Source organism: Sceloporus occidentalis, unplaced genomic scaffold (assembly GCF_023333645.1).
Source record: "Sceloporus occidentalis isolate IW3139 unplaced genomic scaffold, rSceOcc1.0.p SCAF_321, whole genome shotgun sequence".
In the NCBI taxonomy this organism is placed as follows: domain Eukaryota; kingdom Metazoa; phylum Chordata; class Lepidosauria; order Squamata; family Phrynosomatidae; genus Sceloporus; species Sceloporus occidentalis.
In genome coordinates, this window is record NW_028317301.1 from 102,586 (window position 1) to 122,235 (window position 19,650).

At 44.3% G+C, this 19,650-nt stretch overlaps 1 protein-coding gene across 2 annotated transcripts; it reads right to left on the reverse strand.

Annotated features, from left to right (window-relative positions):
• Nucleotides 1-208: 208 nt before the first annotated feature.
• LOC149274790 (fatty acid synthase-like) lies at nt 209-18,741 on the reverse strand. 2 transcript variants are annotated; one of them, XM_089505252.1, is made up of 42 exons: nt 18,615-18,741; nt 18,383-18,535; nt 17,752-17,925; nt 17,456-17,656; nt 17,041-17,163; nt 16,813-16,928; nt 16,480-16,614; nt 15,794-16,253; nt 15,511-15,698; nt 15,044-15,233; nt 14,672-14,766; nt 14,194-14,328; nt 13,835-14,038; nt 13,097-13,212; nt 12,756-12,931; nt 12,335-12,526; nt 12,013-12,093; nt 11,720-11,908; nt 11,154-11,333; nt 10,755-10,958; nt 10,338-10,660; nt 9,761-10,150; nt 9,280-9,444; nt 8,943-9,061; nt 8,627-8,775; nt 8,319-8,522; nt 7,677-7,827; nt 6,889-7,067; nt 6,687-6,806; nt 6,470-6,592; nt 5,920-6,143; nt 5,458-5,653; nt 5,192-5,343; nt 4,944-5,035; nt 4,611-4,762; nt 2,996-3,241; nt 2,507-2,695; nt 1,910-2,134; nt 1,428-1,648; nt 1,121-1,219; nt 782-1,033; nt 209-346 (listed from the first exon to the last, which is right to left on the reverse strand). In XM_089505252.1, the coding sequence occupies exons 1-42, from the start codon at nt 18,739-18,741 to the stop codon at nt 209-211; spliced, it is 7,548 nt and encodes a 2,515-aa protein (XP_089361378.1). The 2 variants fall into 2 exon arrangements, with proteins under 2 accessions (XP_089361378.1, XP_089361377.1); XM_089505251.1 differs by having other exon boundaries at nt 2,489-2,695.
• Between the last annotated feature and the right edge of the window lie 909 nt (nt 18,742-19,650).

The window sequence follows — 19,650 nt, forward strand, 5'->3', positions numbered from 1 at the left end:
TGGTGCAACATTGAGCAAGACTTAGGGGTTTAGGGGTGCAATTAGTCCTTTCAAGGAAGGTCTTCTCCGGAGGGTTTTTGTTTTTGGTGGGAATGGAGCCCTGATCTACATGCTTGTTGGAATGTGTAACTCGATTCATATCCAGCGCACAATGAGACCAAGCTGGCTTCACTGCATACTGTATATGGTAAGAATTGACAGCGCGTCTTTAGCCCTCCCGGACACTGCTACGAGGCTCGGCTAACGTGCTGTAAATGATGCCGGTTATTTTGTCGACCCCGGAGTCTTGCAAAAACGTGCGATGGTCCCCTTCTACGACGTGAACGGACACCTTTCCGTCACAGACCTATTAAAATGAAATAAAAATATTCTTTTGAAATCCCCAAATTTTAGCCCGATATATTGTTACAGTATAACAATGTTGCACGCTACAATTCCTGGCCTTGGGGGTGATAGATCCAGGGGTCTCCCCCATAATAGGAGAGAGAGGGGGGATACCTGTGCCAGTGTAATACAAATATATTAAAATAATATATCGCTATGATGGATTTATGGTGGTCAAGTCTGTGTCAGGGTGTTCAGAGCTAATTTCCAGCAGTCACTCCTGGCATGAAGCACAGTTCTTTTTTGGGACAGCCTGGTTAGGGTTGCCGTTGAAGGACATCGATGTCTATCCTTGCAGCTCACCTAGAGATTCCCGTTTGTCCTTTAGCATGTCTCGCATCTCATGTAGGGAGCCTAAGTCCTACGCGACCCCACTGGAATATTAGTAGGTACTAACCTCTGACAGCTTGTAGTCTGCGCCGAGTCCTTTGCCGTATTCGTTCCGTGTCTCTGCCCGGAGCAGCGTGATGTTCCCGTGGTACTTGTCGACGGGGACGTACTTGTCCGCGGCCTTTAGCTTGTAGTAAAAAGAAGAGGCGGCAAATTGAAGAGCCTCGTCGTCGATGTTCTTGTGACTGTTTTTAATCAGCTCCACGGCCGCCTTGACTCTGGCTTCCAGGTCCTTCTGGGGAAGTAGAGCTTCCAAGATCTGCCAACAACAGGCAATTCTCATTTTAATGAACGGCGTGCGCGGACGGACGTGCGGGAAAAGCCGAGACGGTAGAGGGAATGTTACCTTATTATACTCCATGCCGGTAAACTGCTGGATGAACGCACATAGTGCTTCGGTTTCAGCCTCGGCCTCACTCCCCGGAGTTAATTTGGCACGGTAACTCTGGAAATGGAATCAAAGCCTTAGAAGACGGGACACAAAGTATGGAAGCCATCAAAGAAAAACAATGACATCTGGTCTTAGAGATGCAAAGTTCTAAAACTGCTACAATCACCATGGAAACCTACAGAAAGTTCCTGCTGATTAGTCAAGACTGATACAAGTCAAGCAAGCCTCACGGAGAGTAGTTGGGGTGTTATATACATTATACCTGAGTGTACGCCGCTACGTACGAGTGAGACCCATCAAACAGGAACAGGCTGTCCGGAGCCTGGGAGCCGTCCCGCTGAGCTTGCAGCTGAGAGCACATTTCAAATGCCACGCACGCTCCAAACGAGTAACCCGCGATCCAGTAGGGCCCTTCGGACTGCACCTGCTTTATGCACTGGTTGTAGTAAGATGCCAGACTCTGAATGCTGTCCAGAGGGGCAGCTGCGAGGAAAACAAAGGTGAAAATGATCAGTCTGTCTCCATTCTCCACAGCACGTGTCGTAAAGATAGAGAATCCGCCGTCAAGTTGGATACACCCGCGGCTGATCTGTTGATTTTGGCGGAAGCCATGGTTTGAACACCAACGTTTATGTTCCTGAAGCCATTTTGGAAGTAGCTTCAGTCTTCTTGCGGCTGAATTGGATTTAACTGCTTTCAACCCCACTTACTCCCAAACCAGTTACATTTTGAGGCCACCCTTACCTTTAGTGCACTGCAGACCATAGCAAGGTATGTTGAGTTTGGACGCCAAGGCCTGAAATGCCGCTGTAGACCCTTCTATAGGGTGAACCAGGAAGAGCGGCCGTTCGCTGCCTTCAACGTCATTAAGCTTGCTTATGGTGGAAGCGTTGGGATTCACCAAAAGGTTATCGAGATCCAAGATGCTGAGTTCTGACTGCGCCGACGTCTTCTGCGAGGGCTTTGATTCTGCAGGACAAGCGAAGATAGGGTTACCATTACTAAACCTTTCCAGAATATCTAAGTTATAGAAAAATTATAGTCATGATACATTATTTTTTCTTACGGATAACAGCATTTTTTCTTTTGAAACGCTGAAACAAGTTACATAACAAATTCTGATACAAAAAGAAAGAACCTGATAATTAATCAGAGATCTAGAAACCGATGTCACTTAACAATTTAAGTAAGGCATTAAAACCCCCCCAATAACTTTTAAGCATTCTTTTTCTCTGCCTCTATAGCAATAGGGCATTGCTACCAATCAGCGCCCATCTGTGTGGGTCATATGATGATAGGCTAGAACGCAGCAGAAGTTCAGACTTCCCTCTCTGGAGGTACCTTCGGTGGTTGAAGACTTGGAGGAGAGCTCCCTCAGCTTGTTGATAGTCAGTTGTCTGACGTCCCTCATCGCCATCACAATATCGTAATCTCTCTCTAGCGTCTGCCGCACCTCTACGCCCATCAGCGAGTCCAAGCCGAGGTCCGCCAAGCTGGTCTCTGGATTCAAGCTGCCCACATCTCGTACGCCTGGTAGGACCATGATCAGAAACATAGACAATACATAACAATCCGTTATTCACAGCCTGTCCAACCAAATAACCACAATTGTTTTGAAGCCGTACATAAACTTCCTAGACTTTATTTCTCATTTGGAACATAGTGTTGACCTGCAATAAATTGCTGGGGATATAGCGAGGGTAATATGGTTATGCGTTAAAGGACTACTTTGTAGCAGCAGTGGAACGTTGAAGCTAAACTGATTTTAAAGTGATCCAAACCACTTAAGAAATAGTAAACGGGATAAAGATAATTTCATAAAATTCGCACCTAAAATGTGAGCCACGGCTTCCACCAAATCCTGCTGCCCCGCTCCTTTGGTTTTTATGGAGATGGTTTTTTCAGCCAGGACGAAACTGGACATGACGGGGTGCGGCTGGTTCAGGAACTGGTCCAGAACCTCCAGACATGAACTGATTCTCTGAGGTAAGGTCCCACCGATGACGGTGTCGTTACTGCCCATGGTTTCCAGGACTACCCCAACGTCTCCAATGGCTCCCCATTGCACAGCCAACCCTGAGGAGAAAAACAAAAGAAAGGGGCGACCGCGTTAACTCTCTGTTCTGTGCCAGACCACAATATCCCACACATTTGACTCTTAGCTGTGAAATGGGCCAGATAACACGATCAAAACTAATAAAATTACCCACTAATTGAAAGAAAAAAAAATGCATTCACTTTGGCTCTATGATTCTCTCGGGATAGAAAAGGTTGATAATCAAAGTCTGGCAATGTGAGAATGTTTCCTTTTATATTATCTGGCATACAGAGGGTTAATACACTAGTGCCACCCCTTTATCTGTTTATACCCCACAACTCATGTCTGGGAGATAAATAGTAAGTCTCTTAGTATGCTCTTTATGGTTCCTCCTCCTTTGATGTCTCGTTGTCCTGGAGAGAAAAAGATCTCTTCCTCTCCCCAGACATCTCATTCACATTCCCGTCCTAGTCCTTCTACTGTAACAACGTTTCCCTTTTATGCATGTTGACCTGGGATTGGAAAGGTTAATTCCCCAGCAAGAGTCCCATTCATCGTCGCTGTAACAATGTATCCTTTGATAATTGGGTGGTTGGGGGAGACGGGGGTCGATTCCCCCCTCCGGAGCCAGATTCCCTCGCTGGCGGCCCCCACTGGAAACAATGTATCCCTTGATACCAGGTGCCAATCAGTGCAGACGGAGTCTAAGCCAAGCTGTGGGAAACAGGGCTGACTGGCAATCGAGTTGACCTTAGTATACACACCATGAAAGTCAACTGAGCAGAGGTGGCCTCAGCTACCCTACTGAGCTTGACCTTCAGCGAATAGACTCTAGAATGAGTTTATGATGCTCTGGAACTCAAAGACCATGTGGGCAACTCCAGCTGGTTACACACTACAACTCCAGCCATCCAAATGTGCTCAACGGGACCTTCCCACTGGTCTACTTCTACCCCGGACTGGTTCCCACCATACAAGGCAACCTTCTGGAGGCGCCTGGGAAATCTAGAGACATCGGTGTCTCTGTGTACGGATTCACGTCTCGAGGAGAGGCTGAGAAAAAAACGACATTTCCCTTATATGATAAATCATGAGAAATTTCACATAAAGCTCTCTCACAGAAGCGGCTTCTCTGGGCCGGGCAAACACGCTCTCACCACTAGATGGCAGTGTGGTTTAACCTCTGCGCATGGGCACAAAAATTGCCGCTATCCAGACAGTGCGTCATTAATAAAATTATTGTTTTATAAAGCTCTATTTTACTAAAATCTGTCAGGAATGCATTAAAAGACATTAAAATGACCGTAGAGGGAACATTACGTAATCTTTTAGATATAAACCGGATGCGGCTTCCCTACTCGTAACACATAACTGTCCGCCGGGTATAAACCCGCATTATTTCATCACCTGGGAGACCGTCCTGACGCCGTTTCTCACAGATACGCTCCATAGTAGAATTGGCAAACCCGTAATTACTCTGACCGGCGTTGCCTCTGCCGCAGCTCACAGAGGAGAACGCCACGAAATGATCCAGCTCGGGGCATTTTTCACGACTGACCCTAAAAAAAAAAAAAAGCATAAAAAAAAAAAAGTCAATATCATCGCGTAACAAAGAAATGTTAAATGATAAAAATATATATCTTTTTTTAGGTCACCGGTCACGTTAAGCCCATGGTTGTTATACATTCGGAATGCCATTTTTATCTTTTTATTTTACCCCATAAAAATGTATGCACCTACCTGTCGAGATGGAGGGTACCGTTGTACTTTGGTTTATTCACTTCTTGAAAAAGTTTTGTGGATAAGTTCTCGATCATTGCGTCTTTTAGGACCTGGTGAGAAAAATGTGGAATTATAAACTTTGCATATTTTTGAATATTTATCTTAAATACCATAAAATATAGAATGGTATATATATCCGTTATTACATCTGCACTAGCGAGGTCTCTCCCTTATTTAAGGAACATCTCCAGAACTTGAGGACTCACCATGGCTAGATTGAAGATACCGCCGACCGTTCCAAGCAGAGAAGCTTCTTCAATTAACTGCCGAGTCCCTTCTTCCGATCCTACATCTTTTGTAGAAACAATGACCTCTATTCCGGATTCTCTCCAGCTCTGGATTTGTTTTGCTTGGTAACCTGTCCAAGAAAAGTGAAGATTGTAGCGAAGAACAGAAAAAGTTATAGGTCAAGTTGGAGAACTACAAGTTCAGCCAAAATTAGGTTCCTCTAATGTATCTTCATCCCACTTACCATTTCTTATCCCAGAACGAGAGGTTAGGACCAACTTTTGAGCTCCTCTTTCAATGAGCCATTGAGCCAACTCCAAACCAAATCCTCCGAGACCCCCTGTAATGACGTAAGACTTTGCCGCGGGGAATGAGGTCCGAGGAATGACGTGAAGAAGGGCATCTGCTTCGCCGAGGGAGTCGCTCTCCTCATCACGGACCTTCAATTGAATAAATCAAACTTAGATTAAATCCGTTTTAGAATGTTTCCAAGTATCAAGGAGTCCGTGCCATAATGGACTGCGTCCAGGAACTTTATGTGGTCGAGTGGACGCTTCATCTTCATACTCTGGGATACTCTATCATATATTGGTAGCTATAGGGGCTCATGCACGAGTTACCCAAAGTAATAAGGTAGACCACATGAGACTTGCCCTTAATCATCTTATAGATACGGAGACATTTAAAAAAACCTCCATGACCGTACCTTTATAAGCACTTTTCCGATGTGTTTTCCCTGAGCCATGAATCTGAATGCTGGCTCCACTTCTTCGCGAGTAAAGATTGTATTCTTAAGTGGTCTGACCACTCCATCTCGAATCCCGCTCTTTAGGAGCTCGGACACTTCTTCCCATTCTTTGTTCCCTTCTTCAAAGAGGGCGTCCAGCAGAATTCCGTGGAACGCCACGTTCTTCAGGAAGAGAGCCATACCTAGAGCAACGAGACCCTTGTAATTAAATGGGCCAAAGCTGTAAAATAATCTTGTTTCATTTTTCTGCACATCTAAAATTTCATAGCCTTCATTTCTTTGAGGTTTTGGGCTTTTAAAGAGCTTTCGTCTGTTAATCAAAACAAAATGAAATATTTCTTCCCCAAAGGCGATATCTTTCACTAAATGCTAAAGAACATTAACATACGAAAGCAAAAACTTTTTTAATGGCGGCATCCCGTAAAAAGTTACGTCTAAGGTCCGCAAAGGGAGGTAAAAACGTTCAAATTACTCAGAACACTTCAAATAAATGGGTCTTTAGATTTACCCAGAGGGGTGTTGTTGGACAGATCATATTTTCCAATTTCGAGGAAGCGTCCGTGACGAGCGAGGCATCGAAGGCTGGCCTGCAGCTTCTCCTCGGCCAGTGAGTTTAAGATCAAATCGACCCCTTTTGGTAAAAGAATAGAATTTCACATTGTGCGCTTCTGGTTGACGCCAGCTCCGAAAGTGTTAAAACAAAAAAAAAAAAAACACGCACTTACCTTTCCCTTGAGTAACACTAAGTACGTGCTGTTCGAACGTTGTATTTCTCGAGTTGGCGAAGCAGCTGGCGTCCAGTTGCGGGAATCTGCTTTGAAGGTATTCCTGTTTTTCAGAAGATCCTAGAGATAAGGGAGGTGATGCTTAGTCTAAAAAAAATGGGCTAAAGTTAGCGTTTTTTAGGACAACCCACCCATCACTTACCAACAGTGGTGAACACGCGGCAACCCATGTTCAGAGCTATGGCTATGGCAGCCTGGCCGACCCCTCCGGAACCCGAGTGGATAAGGACGCTCTCTCCCTTCCTTAAACGTCCTCGCACAACCATGGCGTAATAGGCGGTGGCGTAGACCACCGGGACTGTCGCTGCCTCTGCTAGAGACCTGTAAAGTAAGGACTATGAGATGCCACCCTACAGAAGAGGTCCTTGAAACGTTCATCTTGTGATCCTCGCCAGCCCCAGACTGGTTTTTGGATGTCCTCCAAGGGAAGGCTCTTTTAGAACAATTAAAAAATACATTTATTACTAATCCACCTGCGTTCTATCGTGGGGATCAGGATAACCATCACTCTTATTAAGGACTCAACTCTAGAGATCGTTGGTAAAATAAGTTTAAAATGTTTGGACACCAAGTTCCATAACAAACCTTTAACAAAATGATTTTGTTTGTATAATTAATCAAATACCTTCATGTAAATAAGTCGTCGATCCCTTTGACCCCAAATCTCAGGGACCACCTATGAATCTATGTAATGGAGATGGGATCAAAGAGGTCATAGGACAGAAGGGAATGGAAATTAAAGATATTTATAAAATTTAAATAAAATTACATTTATAAATTTTTGTGTTTCCAGGTTAGGTTTAGAACGAACGTAGATTCAATGTAACTTTGTACTTTATTCTTTAAACATGCAGAATTTGTTTTCCCACTTGATTTCCCAAAATATACATTATATGGAAGCTTTTAAACTTTTACATAAGAGGGAATTACCAGCTCTCCGGGACATCCCAAAGGAAACGTATATCGGCGTCCACTACCGTGGCCAGACCTTTAGCTGGCAGTAGCCCCATCACCCTTCTGCCGGCAGGGTCACGACCCGAAAACTCCATTCCCAGCATGCATTGCTGCAGTGCAAGATCGCCTAGAAAAAAAGTTAACGAAATTACCTTTTAAAGCTTGGTCTAAATGAACAGTGACCTGTGACTTGTCCCCCCCGACGAAGGTACATACAGCATGGGGGCTCTAAGTTAAAAAAGAGGGACCCCCTGAATTATGATGGTATCAAATGAAATGACCTTGTTTCTCCTTGGCAGTAATATAGATGAGGAGAGTTATAGGGGAACACTCTGGAGGCTCCTTGTAGAGGCTTTCTGGTATTTAGTGTTCATCCATTGCATAAAAGGAGGTTGAGATATATATTTTCTTCTCCTTTAAAACACAAATTCACCCCATTTCCTACCATGGAAAAAGACTCCGCATAGGCTTTTGGGACATCGCTTATTGCGATGGAATGTATCCACCTGAAGAAGAACCTTCCAAGGTTCCGAAAGGCCTACTATAAATCACCTTCGGCTAAATAACTCCCTCTTCCTTTGGGCCAGTTGGACTATATCCGGTTTCCTTATTTCTTACCGGGAATAGCGTCAGGGGGCAGTTTCCCAGTTGCCAGCATAATGTCCCGGAAGTTGAGCGACGCGTAGTAGACTTTGCAGAGTTGAACGTTGGGGTTTGTAGTCTGGAAATGCCGTAGGGGTGAAGCTATCCACCGAAGGCTAGAGAGGTCCCCTCGTGTCAGGACATTGACGAACGCGAAGGGGGTGTCCACCTGAGATTGTTCTTTGGAAAAATAACACAGAATAATTACACATGGCTCCTGCTCCTGAAACCATTACAATTCCTTTGTCTCCATGATAAACCTTTACACCTTGAAGCTCACTCACCTTTTTCGAATGGAACATGGCGGTAAGACCCCCACTCTCCGTTGCGGCACACGTTCATCACCAGGTCTCTCCGTATCAGCTTTTGCATCTCGTTTTCAGGAAGGGCATTCGTCGGGGCATTTGCTTTCACATCTAAACTAAACAGGCACCTGAGAAAATCACAAAACACACGCAACGACGTCACCAACAAACTTCCGTCCCTCCATTGTAACCAAAAAGCTTCCCCTGTCTATAAATGGTCTTCATAGTTTGAATTATTTTTGGACGGAGTCTATAATTCTTATCGCTATATACATAACGGTGTATATCGCGGTACCTAATCCGGTGTCCTCCGGGTTCCTGGCGCAGACAGTTCACCATCCCTACGATGCCGGAGTTGCCCTGGTTAAGGGCAGTGAGCCAAATAGGTTTTTCTTCTGAATCTGCCATAACTTCCTGTAAAAGAAGATGGATAATGTGAATTACTGTCTTTTTTAGCAAATGTATAGTTCAAAGGGACTAGTCGTTTCCTACCAACATAACCAAAAACTGCCACAAATCTTACATTAATCAGTGGCATAAAAATGGTTTATATGGGTTTTCTTAATGGTTCTACACTTTTACATCAGATGCTTGGGGTAACTGGGTCATTGTAGTGTTGGAAATGATTTTACCTTCAATGATTCCACCCAAGGACAGTCCATGTCTTCTACAGACAGGAAGACGGGTTTCTTCTCCGGGATGCGTCGCCGGCACAGGAAAATGACCGAACTATAGAAAGACTTCTTCATGGCGACCAGGTCCAGGGAGGTGCCGTCAAATACCTCCTGCCACTCTGCCTGTTATGGAAAGGTTATTATGTGTAATTACTGGGTTACAAATACATTGTGTTGTTGGGTATGTCGGTAAAATTATCTCTCGTGGGATGGTTTCCATCCGAGGCGCTTAACAGAATGACAAACACTTATACCCTCGAGACTGGGCAAGATTGGACAGATGAAAGCGGATGCTTAGGTTGGCTTTATGGATGGACAATGCTGTCTACTGACAAATGTGATTGTTCGTGATAAAGGTAAACATTTTTGTCCTATAGAATGATTGGTGACACTACTGACATAGGAGAACTTGTCTCGTGACCTCGTGATTACGGCATACCTGAGAGAGAAGGCCATCTTTCTGGTGGACGTTCTGAGTTCTCAAGAAAGCCATGGTCTCCCCAATTGTATCTCCCTTGAGCAGCGTGTGCAAGAGAACAAATCCTCCTTCTTTCACGGTGGACGCCATGTTGGGGAGTACTTGTGTTGGATTTTTGAGAAGGTGGGCAGCGCAGTTACAGACCAATAGGTCGGCGTTGGCTAAATTACCAGGGGCAGATCCCGTCGGGTCCCATGGCTCAATGGAACCACCGAAGTCTTTCAGATTATTCTCGATATCGGAGAGGAACTCTATGGTGGGATCCGTGGCAATGTAGTCCAACTGCAGCATTGGCTGGGTATTTAATATGCTCAGGACGTACGATGACAAGTGTCCGTTTCCAGCCAGAGCCTGAATGGAGAGAGAAAAAGAAGGCATTGGAACCATAAAGTGGCTTCAGGAAGATAGTTAAGAAAGGGACGTAAGTAACCCTTAGCTGTCCATCGATAGCTCCCATAATCCACCAGTTTACCAACATTTTGGAGACCTGTGGCTGTTCTACCCCAAAGTACTGAACAGAAACACTGCCCATACCCACCTCCACGACCTTCATTCTGTGTGTGTTGCTGTTCTCCAGAACGGTATCCAGACAGGCTTTCAAACCGGGAGACGCGAGAAGCCCGTTTAAAAGAGGATCCTCTCTGAACTGCTCGTTCTCCTTCACCAAAGTGACTTCCAGCTCAGACTGAAGGTTTCCATTTAATTCCAGGTTGCAAATCTCTGTGAGGACATGAAGAAGACCCTCGCCGAGACCAGCCGCCTCTGGGTCTTTTTTCGGCTCCTTACCTTTGTTCTGGACACCAGGAATTTCAAGTTTTAACCCATGTTGGGCAACTTTAGATGCTAGTTCTCTGATTTTACCTGCAAGATATAATTAGCTCATTGAAAGCCACTGAAGTTGATACTATGTATTCACCTATTAATTGTGCTTTAGCGCTGCATACTGGGGTGGTACCTGTGCATTGTTCTAGAAGGGAACGGAGGAAGGAGTTCTCGAGAAGGCTTCCCTCTTCGACGTAAGGTATGAATTTAAACTTCTCCAGAATTGGCGGTGTTTGCTGCTGCTGGCGTCTTGGGGCAATGGTTGCATGCAACCCCGATATCTGAACACCTCCAGAAACAATTCTCTCCAGACAGTTGTTAATAGTCACGTGGGTCGCTGGAAAGATAAAAACATAGGAAGACGTGATTGGAAAAACATGTAGTGTGTACACAATATCCTCAAACGCATGGAATCCGACACGTTATATCTTGCGTCCTACAAGGTTCGCAAGGCAAATTGGCCACCTGCTTCAAAGGAAGTACAACATGGACTTAAAGATATTAACCAGGGCAGCAGTTATCTGGATTTTACCTTTTGAATTGTCCGAGTGCGCCTGGACATAATCCTCGTGAGTTTTCGGGTCGATATAGACAGAAGAAATTCTAGTGGGGAGTCGAAGGCTGCGTCCTTTTAATCCCAAAACCATCATCTGCAGCATGGTATCCAGGAAGGTGACCCAGTTTCCCGTCCACAAAAGCTTCCCTTTGTCTCCTAGACAAAATAATGTACTAATTAACATAAAATGATTTACAAAGAAAATCAATTAATAAAAGAAATGCCCTGTATTCCACGCCGGGGCTTAGCTCGAGGAGCACGGACCAGACAACAGTAGGAAAAGTCGTCAACGTCCGTATGGAGGACCGAAAACAATTGATGAAAGGAGGACTCCGGGACGGTTCTGCTGGGGCTTGTTCTCCAGAGCCGAGTCAGGCTTAGGGCTTGAACTCGGTTAACCAAAGAAGGGTTTTCAATCTTACTAAAAACCTAAAGAAAAACCTAAAGAAACCTTCGACGTCTTCACACTTTGTCCAGATAATGTCCACCGACAGCTGCCAATGTGATGTCCACCCTGCCATCTTCTCCTCCTGTTAACCTACCTCTGCTGTTGGACTCAATAATGCCCTGGAAAGTAGGCCCGTAGTCATAGCCGCGCAGCCTGAGCTCTTTGTAAATATCTTTATCGGTCAGAGGGAAGTCGGACGTCACGTCGTAGTTCTCATCCTGATGGCTGGTTAGCTGATTCTGGAAATCGCTTAAGGTGTTTTCTTCCATGATAGAAATCTTGCCTGGAGATTGTAAAGCGCGTGAGTAAATTCTCTCATATTCTTTCAATAAAAAATAAAAAATCTGTTCTTCAGATATTGAGGTTTTTTTGTTTTTTTTTTCTTACCGCCGGCTGTCAGGTTTCCATTTTCTGAAACCTCAAACCGCTTGGAAGAGGGCATGAGACGGACCTCCAGCTGGACAGAACCTGTGGAAGAATCACACGTAATGGGGCAACTTGTTGAGGTTTCTATTCATTTCTAGAGAATATGCAGAATAGATTCCTGGTTTATAGGGAACTATCTCATTCTGTATGGTTTTTCTTCTTTAGGAAAGGTGGAAAGGCCAGCCTCCTTCTTCTCGGAGTAACGTGGATCCATCTAAGAACTCCTAGGAATGTCGGTGGGATTTACCCAAAGAATGGATTGAGTCGCTTTCCTAATTCTTACCTGTTTTTGGAAGGATCGTAGCTCTGTGGATTGTAACATCTTCAAATAAGACAGGGGTCTGCTCCATAGGAACCCCCAACGACCGTGATAAGGTCTTCCACGCCAACACCAGATATCCGGTAGCCGGGTACAGAACTCGTCCATCAATACAATGTCCGCTCATGTAAGTATCGGGAGAGTCAGGATTCATATCTGTCAAGAAATGGGAAGAGTGGACATTATAAAAACGATGATCTGTCTGGTTTTAGAGTCAAAATATGAGGGTTTTTTTTTTATCAGTACAATTATTGATTGAGGATTTGGCCAGAATTTAATAAAACTCAGGCATTTCAGACTCAGCGGTCCGCAGTTACGTGACTCGTTAGATTAGATACCGGCTGGTCAGTCTATTGATTTTAAAACGATTTAATGATTTATTTACCAATATTGTAAATAGTAGCTGAGGTAGATCCCCCTGAACCAGCAGAGAAATCGTCGGGTTTAGGAACATCCCAAGTTTGGCTGTGATCCCATTGGATGAGAGGAGAGATGAGGGGTGTCCCTGCCGGTACCGGAAACTCAACGGCTGGGAATATATTGTTACACTGAACATTAATTCTGTGGGACAAAAGGGCCAAGAATAAGTCAGAGCCATCAAATAATGATCCAGTTCAAAAGAGAGACGGGTAATTATTATATCTGTTTTTGTCGATTTTTTTTTTTATTTTATTTTTTTTATTTATTTATTTATTTATTTATTTTCTTTTCTTGCAGTTTTCTTACCCATTGACATAGATTTTTCCAATGTTTGTAAGGAAAAACTCAAGATTGTTAGGGTGTCCTTTCTTCATAAGTGGAAGAATAGTATTGGTCGGCTTTAAACTCCTTCTTAAAATTGCCTATTGAAAGAAAGAATATGAAGGACAGAAATTAAAATCCCAAAATTGTATAATATTCCCCAGCGTTGTCATTTTAAGAAAAAGGAAGTTCGACTCGAAGTGTTGAAATCCCGGTAATCATAAGAAAATCTATGATTTAAGATTAAATAATATGGCTGGGTCTACCCATCGTTGATATTTTAATTTTTCTTTTGATGGAAGTATTTTTAATAGTTTTTGTATTATCTTTTTAAACAATAGTTAAATTATTGGTGGCATTTGGCTTTCATTGGTATATAACTTCTTGTTGTTCTTGGAATATAAGTTTTTTTGATGAAGAAACTTATTATTGACCAGTTAATTTAGTGGCGACACAGGAGGAGGACCCCTGGATCCGCCACAGCATTGAAATGCCTACAATTCAGATACAACGGAGAAAAAAAAATAATGTGCAACTGGTGGAGCGGAGACTCCTAAAGAGACAACGTTGTCCCTTTACGTAGGCGTCGGATTAAATAAATTTTTATAGGGTGTATATATATATGCTACACAACCTCATACTCAAAGTGCGAGGCCGTGCTTTTTTTATAATTAACATTGTGTAAAAAGAACGGCGCTGTACCTTTATTTACAAAGTACGAACCTGAAGAAGAGCGTGGGGGGCGATCTCTACCACCACTGCGTTTTCCGGGGTAAAGCGCAACCCTTCTTGGAACAGCACCGGGCTCACTAAATTATTGACGTGATACTCGGCCGAAGAGAACTGAGCCAGGTCGCTCTGCCATTGAGACTCGGGAATGGACGTGCTGATCCAACGGGACGAACGCCGCTTTGGGGTGGTGATAACCTAAAGAGATCAATTAATGCGTATTAGCCCACGTCATGTAAACATATAGATTTCCATATGTGGTAGTATTGAATGAAACCTCGATAGACAACGAGAAAAAGCAAAACGATTTTGGGAGCAAGAAATTGGGACATTTTTTTTTAACGGATACTTACTTTTTTTAGGGCACTCAGAAGGGACGGAGCAATCGACTCCATGTAATACGAGTGGAACGCAACCCCGGCGCTTTGTACCTCCTTGGCAAACACCCCGTCCTCTTTCAGTTTTGCGACAAAGTCACGGACTGAATCCTGTGACATCGGAGACAGATGTGACATCATCAGCTTTGTACCGCGCGTTAACAAATATTACATCTATTTTTAAAATGGACTTTTTAAATTATAAATATATTGAACCCAAACCTTCTCCGCGTAGACCCCAAAAAACTACCTATCACAGCAGTTTTTCTTACAAAACTTGTGAGTCTTCCCTATATGTAGATAAATAATTAGCATGTCATTGTGTATCTTCCCTGTGTCCGTAGGTACAATGGATATGGTATAACATAGTAACAGGTAGAGGTTTGTAGACAGAGAATGGCGGCTGTGTGTCAGGGACAGCTTGTTGGTGATTTAAAGTCTCATAAGGTCTCACCTTGGGGCCTGATATGGTAACAGTGTCCTCGGAGTTATGGCAGGCCGGCACTACGCCCTCAGGGCATTGCATTTTACATTCCTCCCAGGTCAGCCCTGCCGAGAAAAACACAACAACAATGCGATGATTGTTTATCTTTTACCCATATGAGAGGGAGTTATTTATCACTAGGGGGCATTGAGGGTCCATAGACCCTTAATTGAGATCTTCTGTCCCACCAATGGAAATCACCCACGAAAAATGTACGGGATTCATCGGTTATTGTTTTTTAATGCATGTCCCCATTAGCCAGGTAGATTTGGATAAGAAGGTTGAGACAGGTAAAATGACTTGGTTCCGTCTAAGACTATACATGTTATATGGTAAACATACCGACGGCAGCCATTCCACCCGGAGGAAGCTTGGCTTCTTTGATACATCGACCCCTCCAATAAGCAGCCAGGATCGCCTCGCCATGGGTCAGGGAGCTATCTGCGTATCCGCAGGCTAACTCTCCCACCGAGTGGCCAATGATCCCGTCAGGCTCCAGTTTCATGGATTTGAGCAAATCAATCTGAGCGATCTGGAAACAAAAAAAAAAGATATTCTAATCCACAAGTCATGGTATTTCCCATGGATCACGCCATCTTGAGAAAGAAGTGGAGGTAGATTCCATGATGGCCCCATGCAGTTTTGACCAGTCCAAGCCCCGTACCTTCTATGCAGCAAATGCAATACAAAATTTTGTGTGTGAGAGTATGGCCGAGCACCCGTAGAATCTCTGCATACCATGACCTGGGATATAAATCCAGAATGGGGTTTTCCAAGATGTGGACCTACATGGATCCTCTATATCCTACCTGGATGGCAGCAAGCCCTACAAAAGAGTTGACGGTGTCCTCGAAGGTGCTGTCGTCTGCGTTTAGCAGGAGCTCCGACACTTTCAGCCCTGTTCCTTTGAGCGCCTCGTCAGAACGCAGGATGGATTCTCGGAATGCGTCCAAGTTCATCAGGCTGTGTCCCATCCCTTTCCATTGACTTCCCATCCCTGCAAAGAGTTCAACATGGCACCAGTGGCTTTGATCCACACCAAAGCTGGATAATAACTCATTAGAAAAACCGATGGTGAACTATTTAAGTTACCTGAACAGATATACCAGATAGGTCTCCCGGAAGCTTGAGCCTGTTGGACCTCCTTGATGTCATTCTCGGTTCCGACAATGGTATAACCCCGATACGGCATGGACGACGGAGGAATCCCCGATATATCATTCAACAAGTGTACAAAGGGGTTGTCCACGGCGATCTGCTTGCTCTGCTCCACAAGGGTCTCCGCTGCTTCTTGCGTCCTTCCGCAGACTTGCACCAATCTGGGAAGAGCCATGGACACCTGGCCGGAGGACTTCTTCTCATTGCGCTTAAGTATGACATGCACATTTGAGCCACCGAAACCGAAGGAGTTGATTCCGACGATGCCACCTCTTACGGGGATGGGTTCGTTCACCACTCGGATCCGGCCGTCGTGCAGAGCGGGGATGTCGGGGTTTGGGTTTTTGTAGTGGAGATTCGGAGCCCAAACTCCGTGCTCCAGGGACAGAATTACCTATGGTGTAGAAAAAAAAAAAAAAGCAAAAAAAGACAAATATTAGGTTCTATATAATTCTGCTTACTAAATATAAAAATAAATATGTTTTTAAATATAGTAATAAAAATAATCCTCTAGAATTACAGTATTATTTATCGCTTTTGAGAACAACAGAAATAACGAAGTCCAAATGTTAATGGGATATTGGTTATTGTGTCCTTAGACTTTCATTTGGAGGTACTACCTTGGCCAACGCAGCGAGACCTGAAGCCGGTTCTGGGTGGCCCATGTTAGATTTGGTGGATCCTAATAATAAAGGTTCCCGGTCCGAGTTGCAAAAAACATCGGCAATTCCGTTGACTTCCTGCGGATCTCCGACCTGCGTAGGAAAAAAAAAAAAAAAATATTCCTTATTATCCCCCTACCAAAATCCCCAAATCAGATAACATTAATACTAATTAATCAATATTAATAATATTTTAAGTGGCATTAATCATAAAATAATTAAAAATAAAATATAACACAAGACAGCACATGATTAAAAATGGTTACGGGTAAAAAAAAACAAAAAACTGACCTTGGTTCCGGTGCCGTGGGCTTCCACGTATTCAACCTCGCTGGTGGGGATGCCGGCTTCTCGGTAGAGAGAACTCAGCAGCCGCTGCTGGACTTCTCCTGACGGGAAGGTCACTCCTGTTGGCAGAGAAACTTTTTAATGGCTGTTGTTATTATTTTTTTTAAGATTCTATGTTTTATTAATCGTCTATATTTTATTTTTTTTTTTTTTTTCTTCCGTATACCGCACCTTGCTCTTTGTAGCCGTCGGTGTTAGTTCCAGCGTTTACAATAGTTGAGTAAATTCTCTTCGCGAAAGACTTTCTGGTGAGTAAAATAGCGACGGCGGCTTCCGAGCGGCAATATCCGTTTCCTTTAACGGAGAGAGAAACGGGGGGGAAATAAAAAAAACAAAAACCTTTGGGTGGTGAGTGACGGCCGCCGATTTCACACGCGAACCGCAAATCCTTCTATTCAAAGCCAGCTGGCAAGTTTTCACTAGCAAAGGTCGCGGCTGCTGTTTGTAAAGGTAATACTCGGCCGCGTCAGTCTTACGAATGTGTATCTATTGTTTGTCTAATGTTTTTGTTACGTTGTATTATGTGTTGTATAGAACATTATTTGCCGTTCATGGTAAGAAGCAATTGTTGGTGTTACTCTCTAACCTGAAGCGTCGAAGGACTTGCAGGTCCCATCCGGACTCAACATGCCAAGTTTCATGAACTGTACCGAGGTGTTGGGCTTTAAGAGTAGATTGACTCCCCCGACGATGGCCGCATCGCACTGGCCGTGGTGGATCGCCTGGTAAGCGTTCTCTAAAGCCAACAAACTCGACGAGCACGCCGTGTCGATGGCCAAGCTAGGACCTGCCGGAGGAACGGTTATCGTTACCAACAGGGTAAATGTCGAGCTCGTGTATTAATGTGATCGCTAAAACTCTTTCATTCTCATCAGGCAATACCCTTTAAGTCGAAGAAATACGAGATACGATTGGCAAACATGGCACGTTGGCATCCAGTCATGCTGTACCCAACCAGCTCTTCTGGATCTCGGCTGAAGGCTTCTGCTGCTTCCGATCCGCTAACACCCACCCAGACTCCCGTGTTGGTGCCACGAAGGTCTGATGGATTCATTCCTGCAGGAAAAAAACAAGGTTTGGTTTTTATAATGACTATTATTCCATGGGAAACGTTGTATTTATGAGCGACGTTCGATGATGTTGTATTGTAAGCCAATGTTCTAAACCAAGTCTACTGCCATGATGGGCAGATACAAGGTGATATTACTGGGAATTAGTCCGGGTTTAGACACGGTAGAAGAAGAGAATAGGAGGGACGGCCAACAGTAGAGGAAGCCAACAGGTAATCTTCTACCTCGGATTATGGCCGGCCACCAAGGGAGGTCATCCCAAACGCAATGAGACATGGACCCAACAGACAGGAGATTGTAGGAAAATAAGTGAGCGAATGTGCTGTGTGCAGGAGCTACAACATTCTAGTTCCACAAGAGAACGGAGAACTACCTCTTGGCTTAGCCTGTAGGATCATCTGGGGCAGATAACTGTATGTACGGGGACAAAACGCTTGTCTCACCTCCGTCTACTACTGCTTCGTAGCAAACCTCCAAAAGCAAGCGTAACTGAGGGTCCATGGTGTGAGCTTGCTTGGGGTGAACACCGAAAAACGAGGCATCGAACCTGCTAATTTCTTTCAGCTTTCCGTTCCTTGTGGGCAAACCGTAAAGTCCTGGAACACAAACGTTAAATCGGGAGGCCCATTCCACGTTTCCCACACCCAACCATCGCATCGGCGCTTGTCCCCTTACCTGGTTTCCACCGCCTGTCGTCCTCCGTTACCATGTCTACACCTCCGATGAGATTCTCCCAAAACTCCTGTAGATTGTCGGATTCTGGCAGCCTCCCTGCTATCCCGGCTATCACGATGTCTTCCATGTTTAAAGTCTAGGGAGATCAAATGTACCTTTTATAGAGCTTCACGACCGGGCCTGATGGCCTTTATATGAACGGGGTTCCTGACCTAGGGTCTAAGACCAAATTCTCCAACAGAAACGAACCATGTGTACGGCGTGTAAGCCGCTTAACTAAAATATGATGCCCCATACGGTACGCAGTAATTTATGAAGCTCGTCCATAATAATTTGGTGCGGTTGAGTTATTTAAATGGCATAGAACTTGTGAAATCACACCTTTTCCTCCTTCATCCCTTCTTAATAGGCTTATTCTTGAGCGGAAGCGTTGTCTTCACTAATCGCTCACCGGGAACAAATTCTAAGCTTTGACCTTTCACCCTTTAGACCAAATCATTCAGACAGACGGACAGCAGCGAGGAAATCTAATCTGAGTAATTGCTGCGCAGTAAAGATATTAACCGTCTCCTTGTTACTTGTTGGAAAGATATGGAGAACTTTCTCTTTTTTTTTTTTTTACCTCCAACAATAAAAATAACAATATCTCCCTTAATACAGTGAGGGGATTAAACATGCGCGGGATAGACATACGGCTCCTGAATCTAAGACGAGACCAACGACTGATTAAGATTTGAGTCTTTACAGCAGGAGAAAAGGGGCGACTAGACGGGGGCCGAAAGGGGCCGATCTGGGTTTCTTTGGAATTCTCTGTTTTCCGAGAGCCGATCTAGTACCATTGAAAGCTGATTCTAGGTATCGCTAAAAAGGAACCAAAAAACAATTAATAAAACTCATAATATGTACTGGGGTATATGCTGGAGTATACTGGGGTGTATGCTGGAGTATACTGGGGTGTATGCTGTGGTGTATGCTGGGATATACTTGGTTGTATACAGAGATATACTGGAGTGGATGCAGGGATATACTGTGGTGA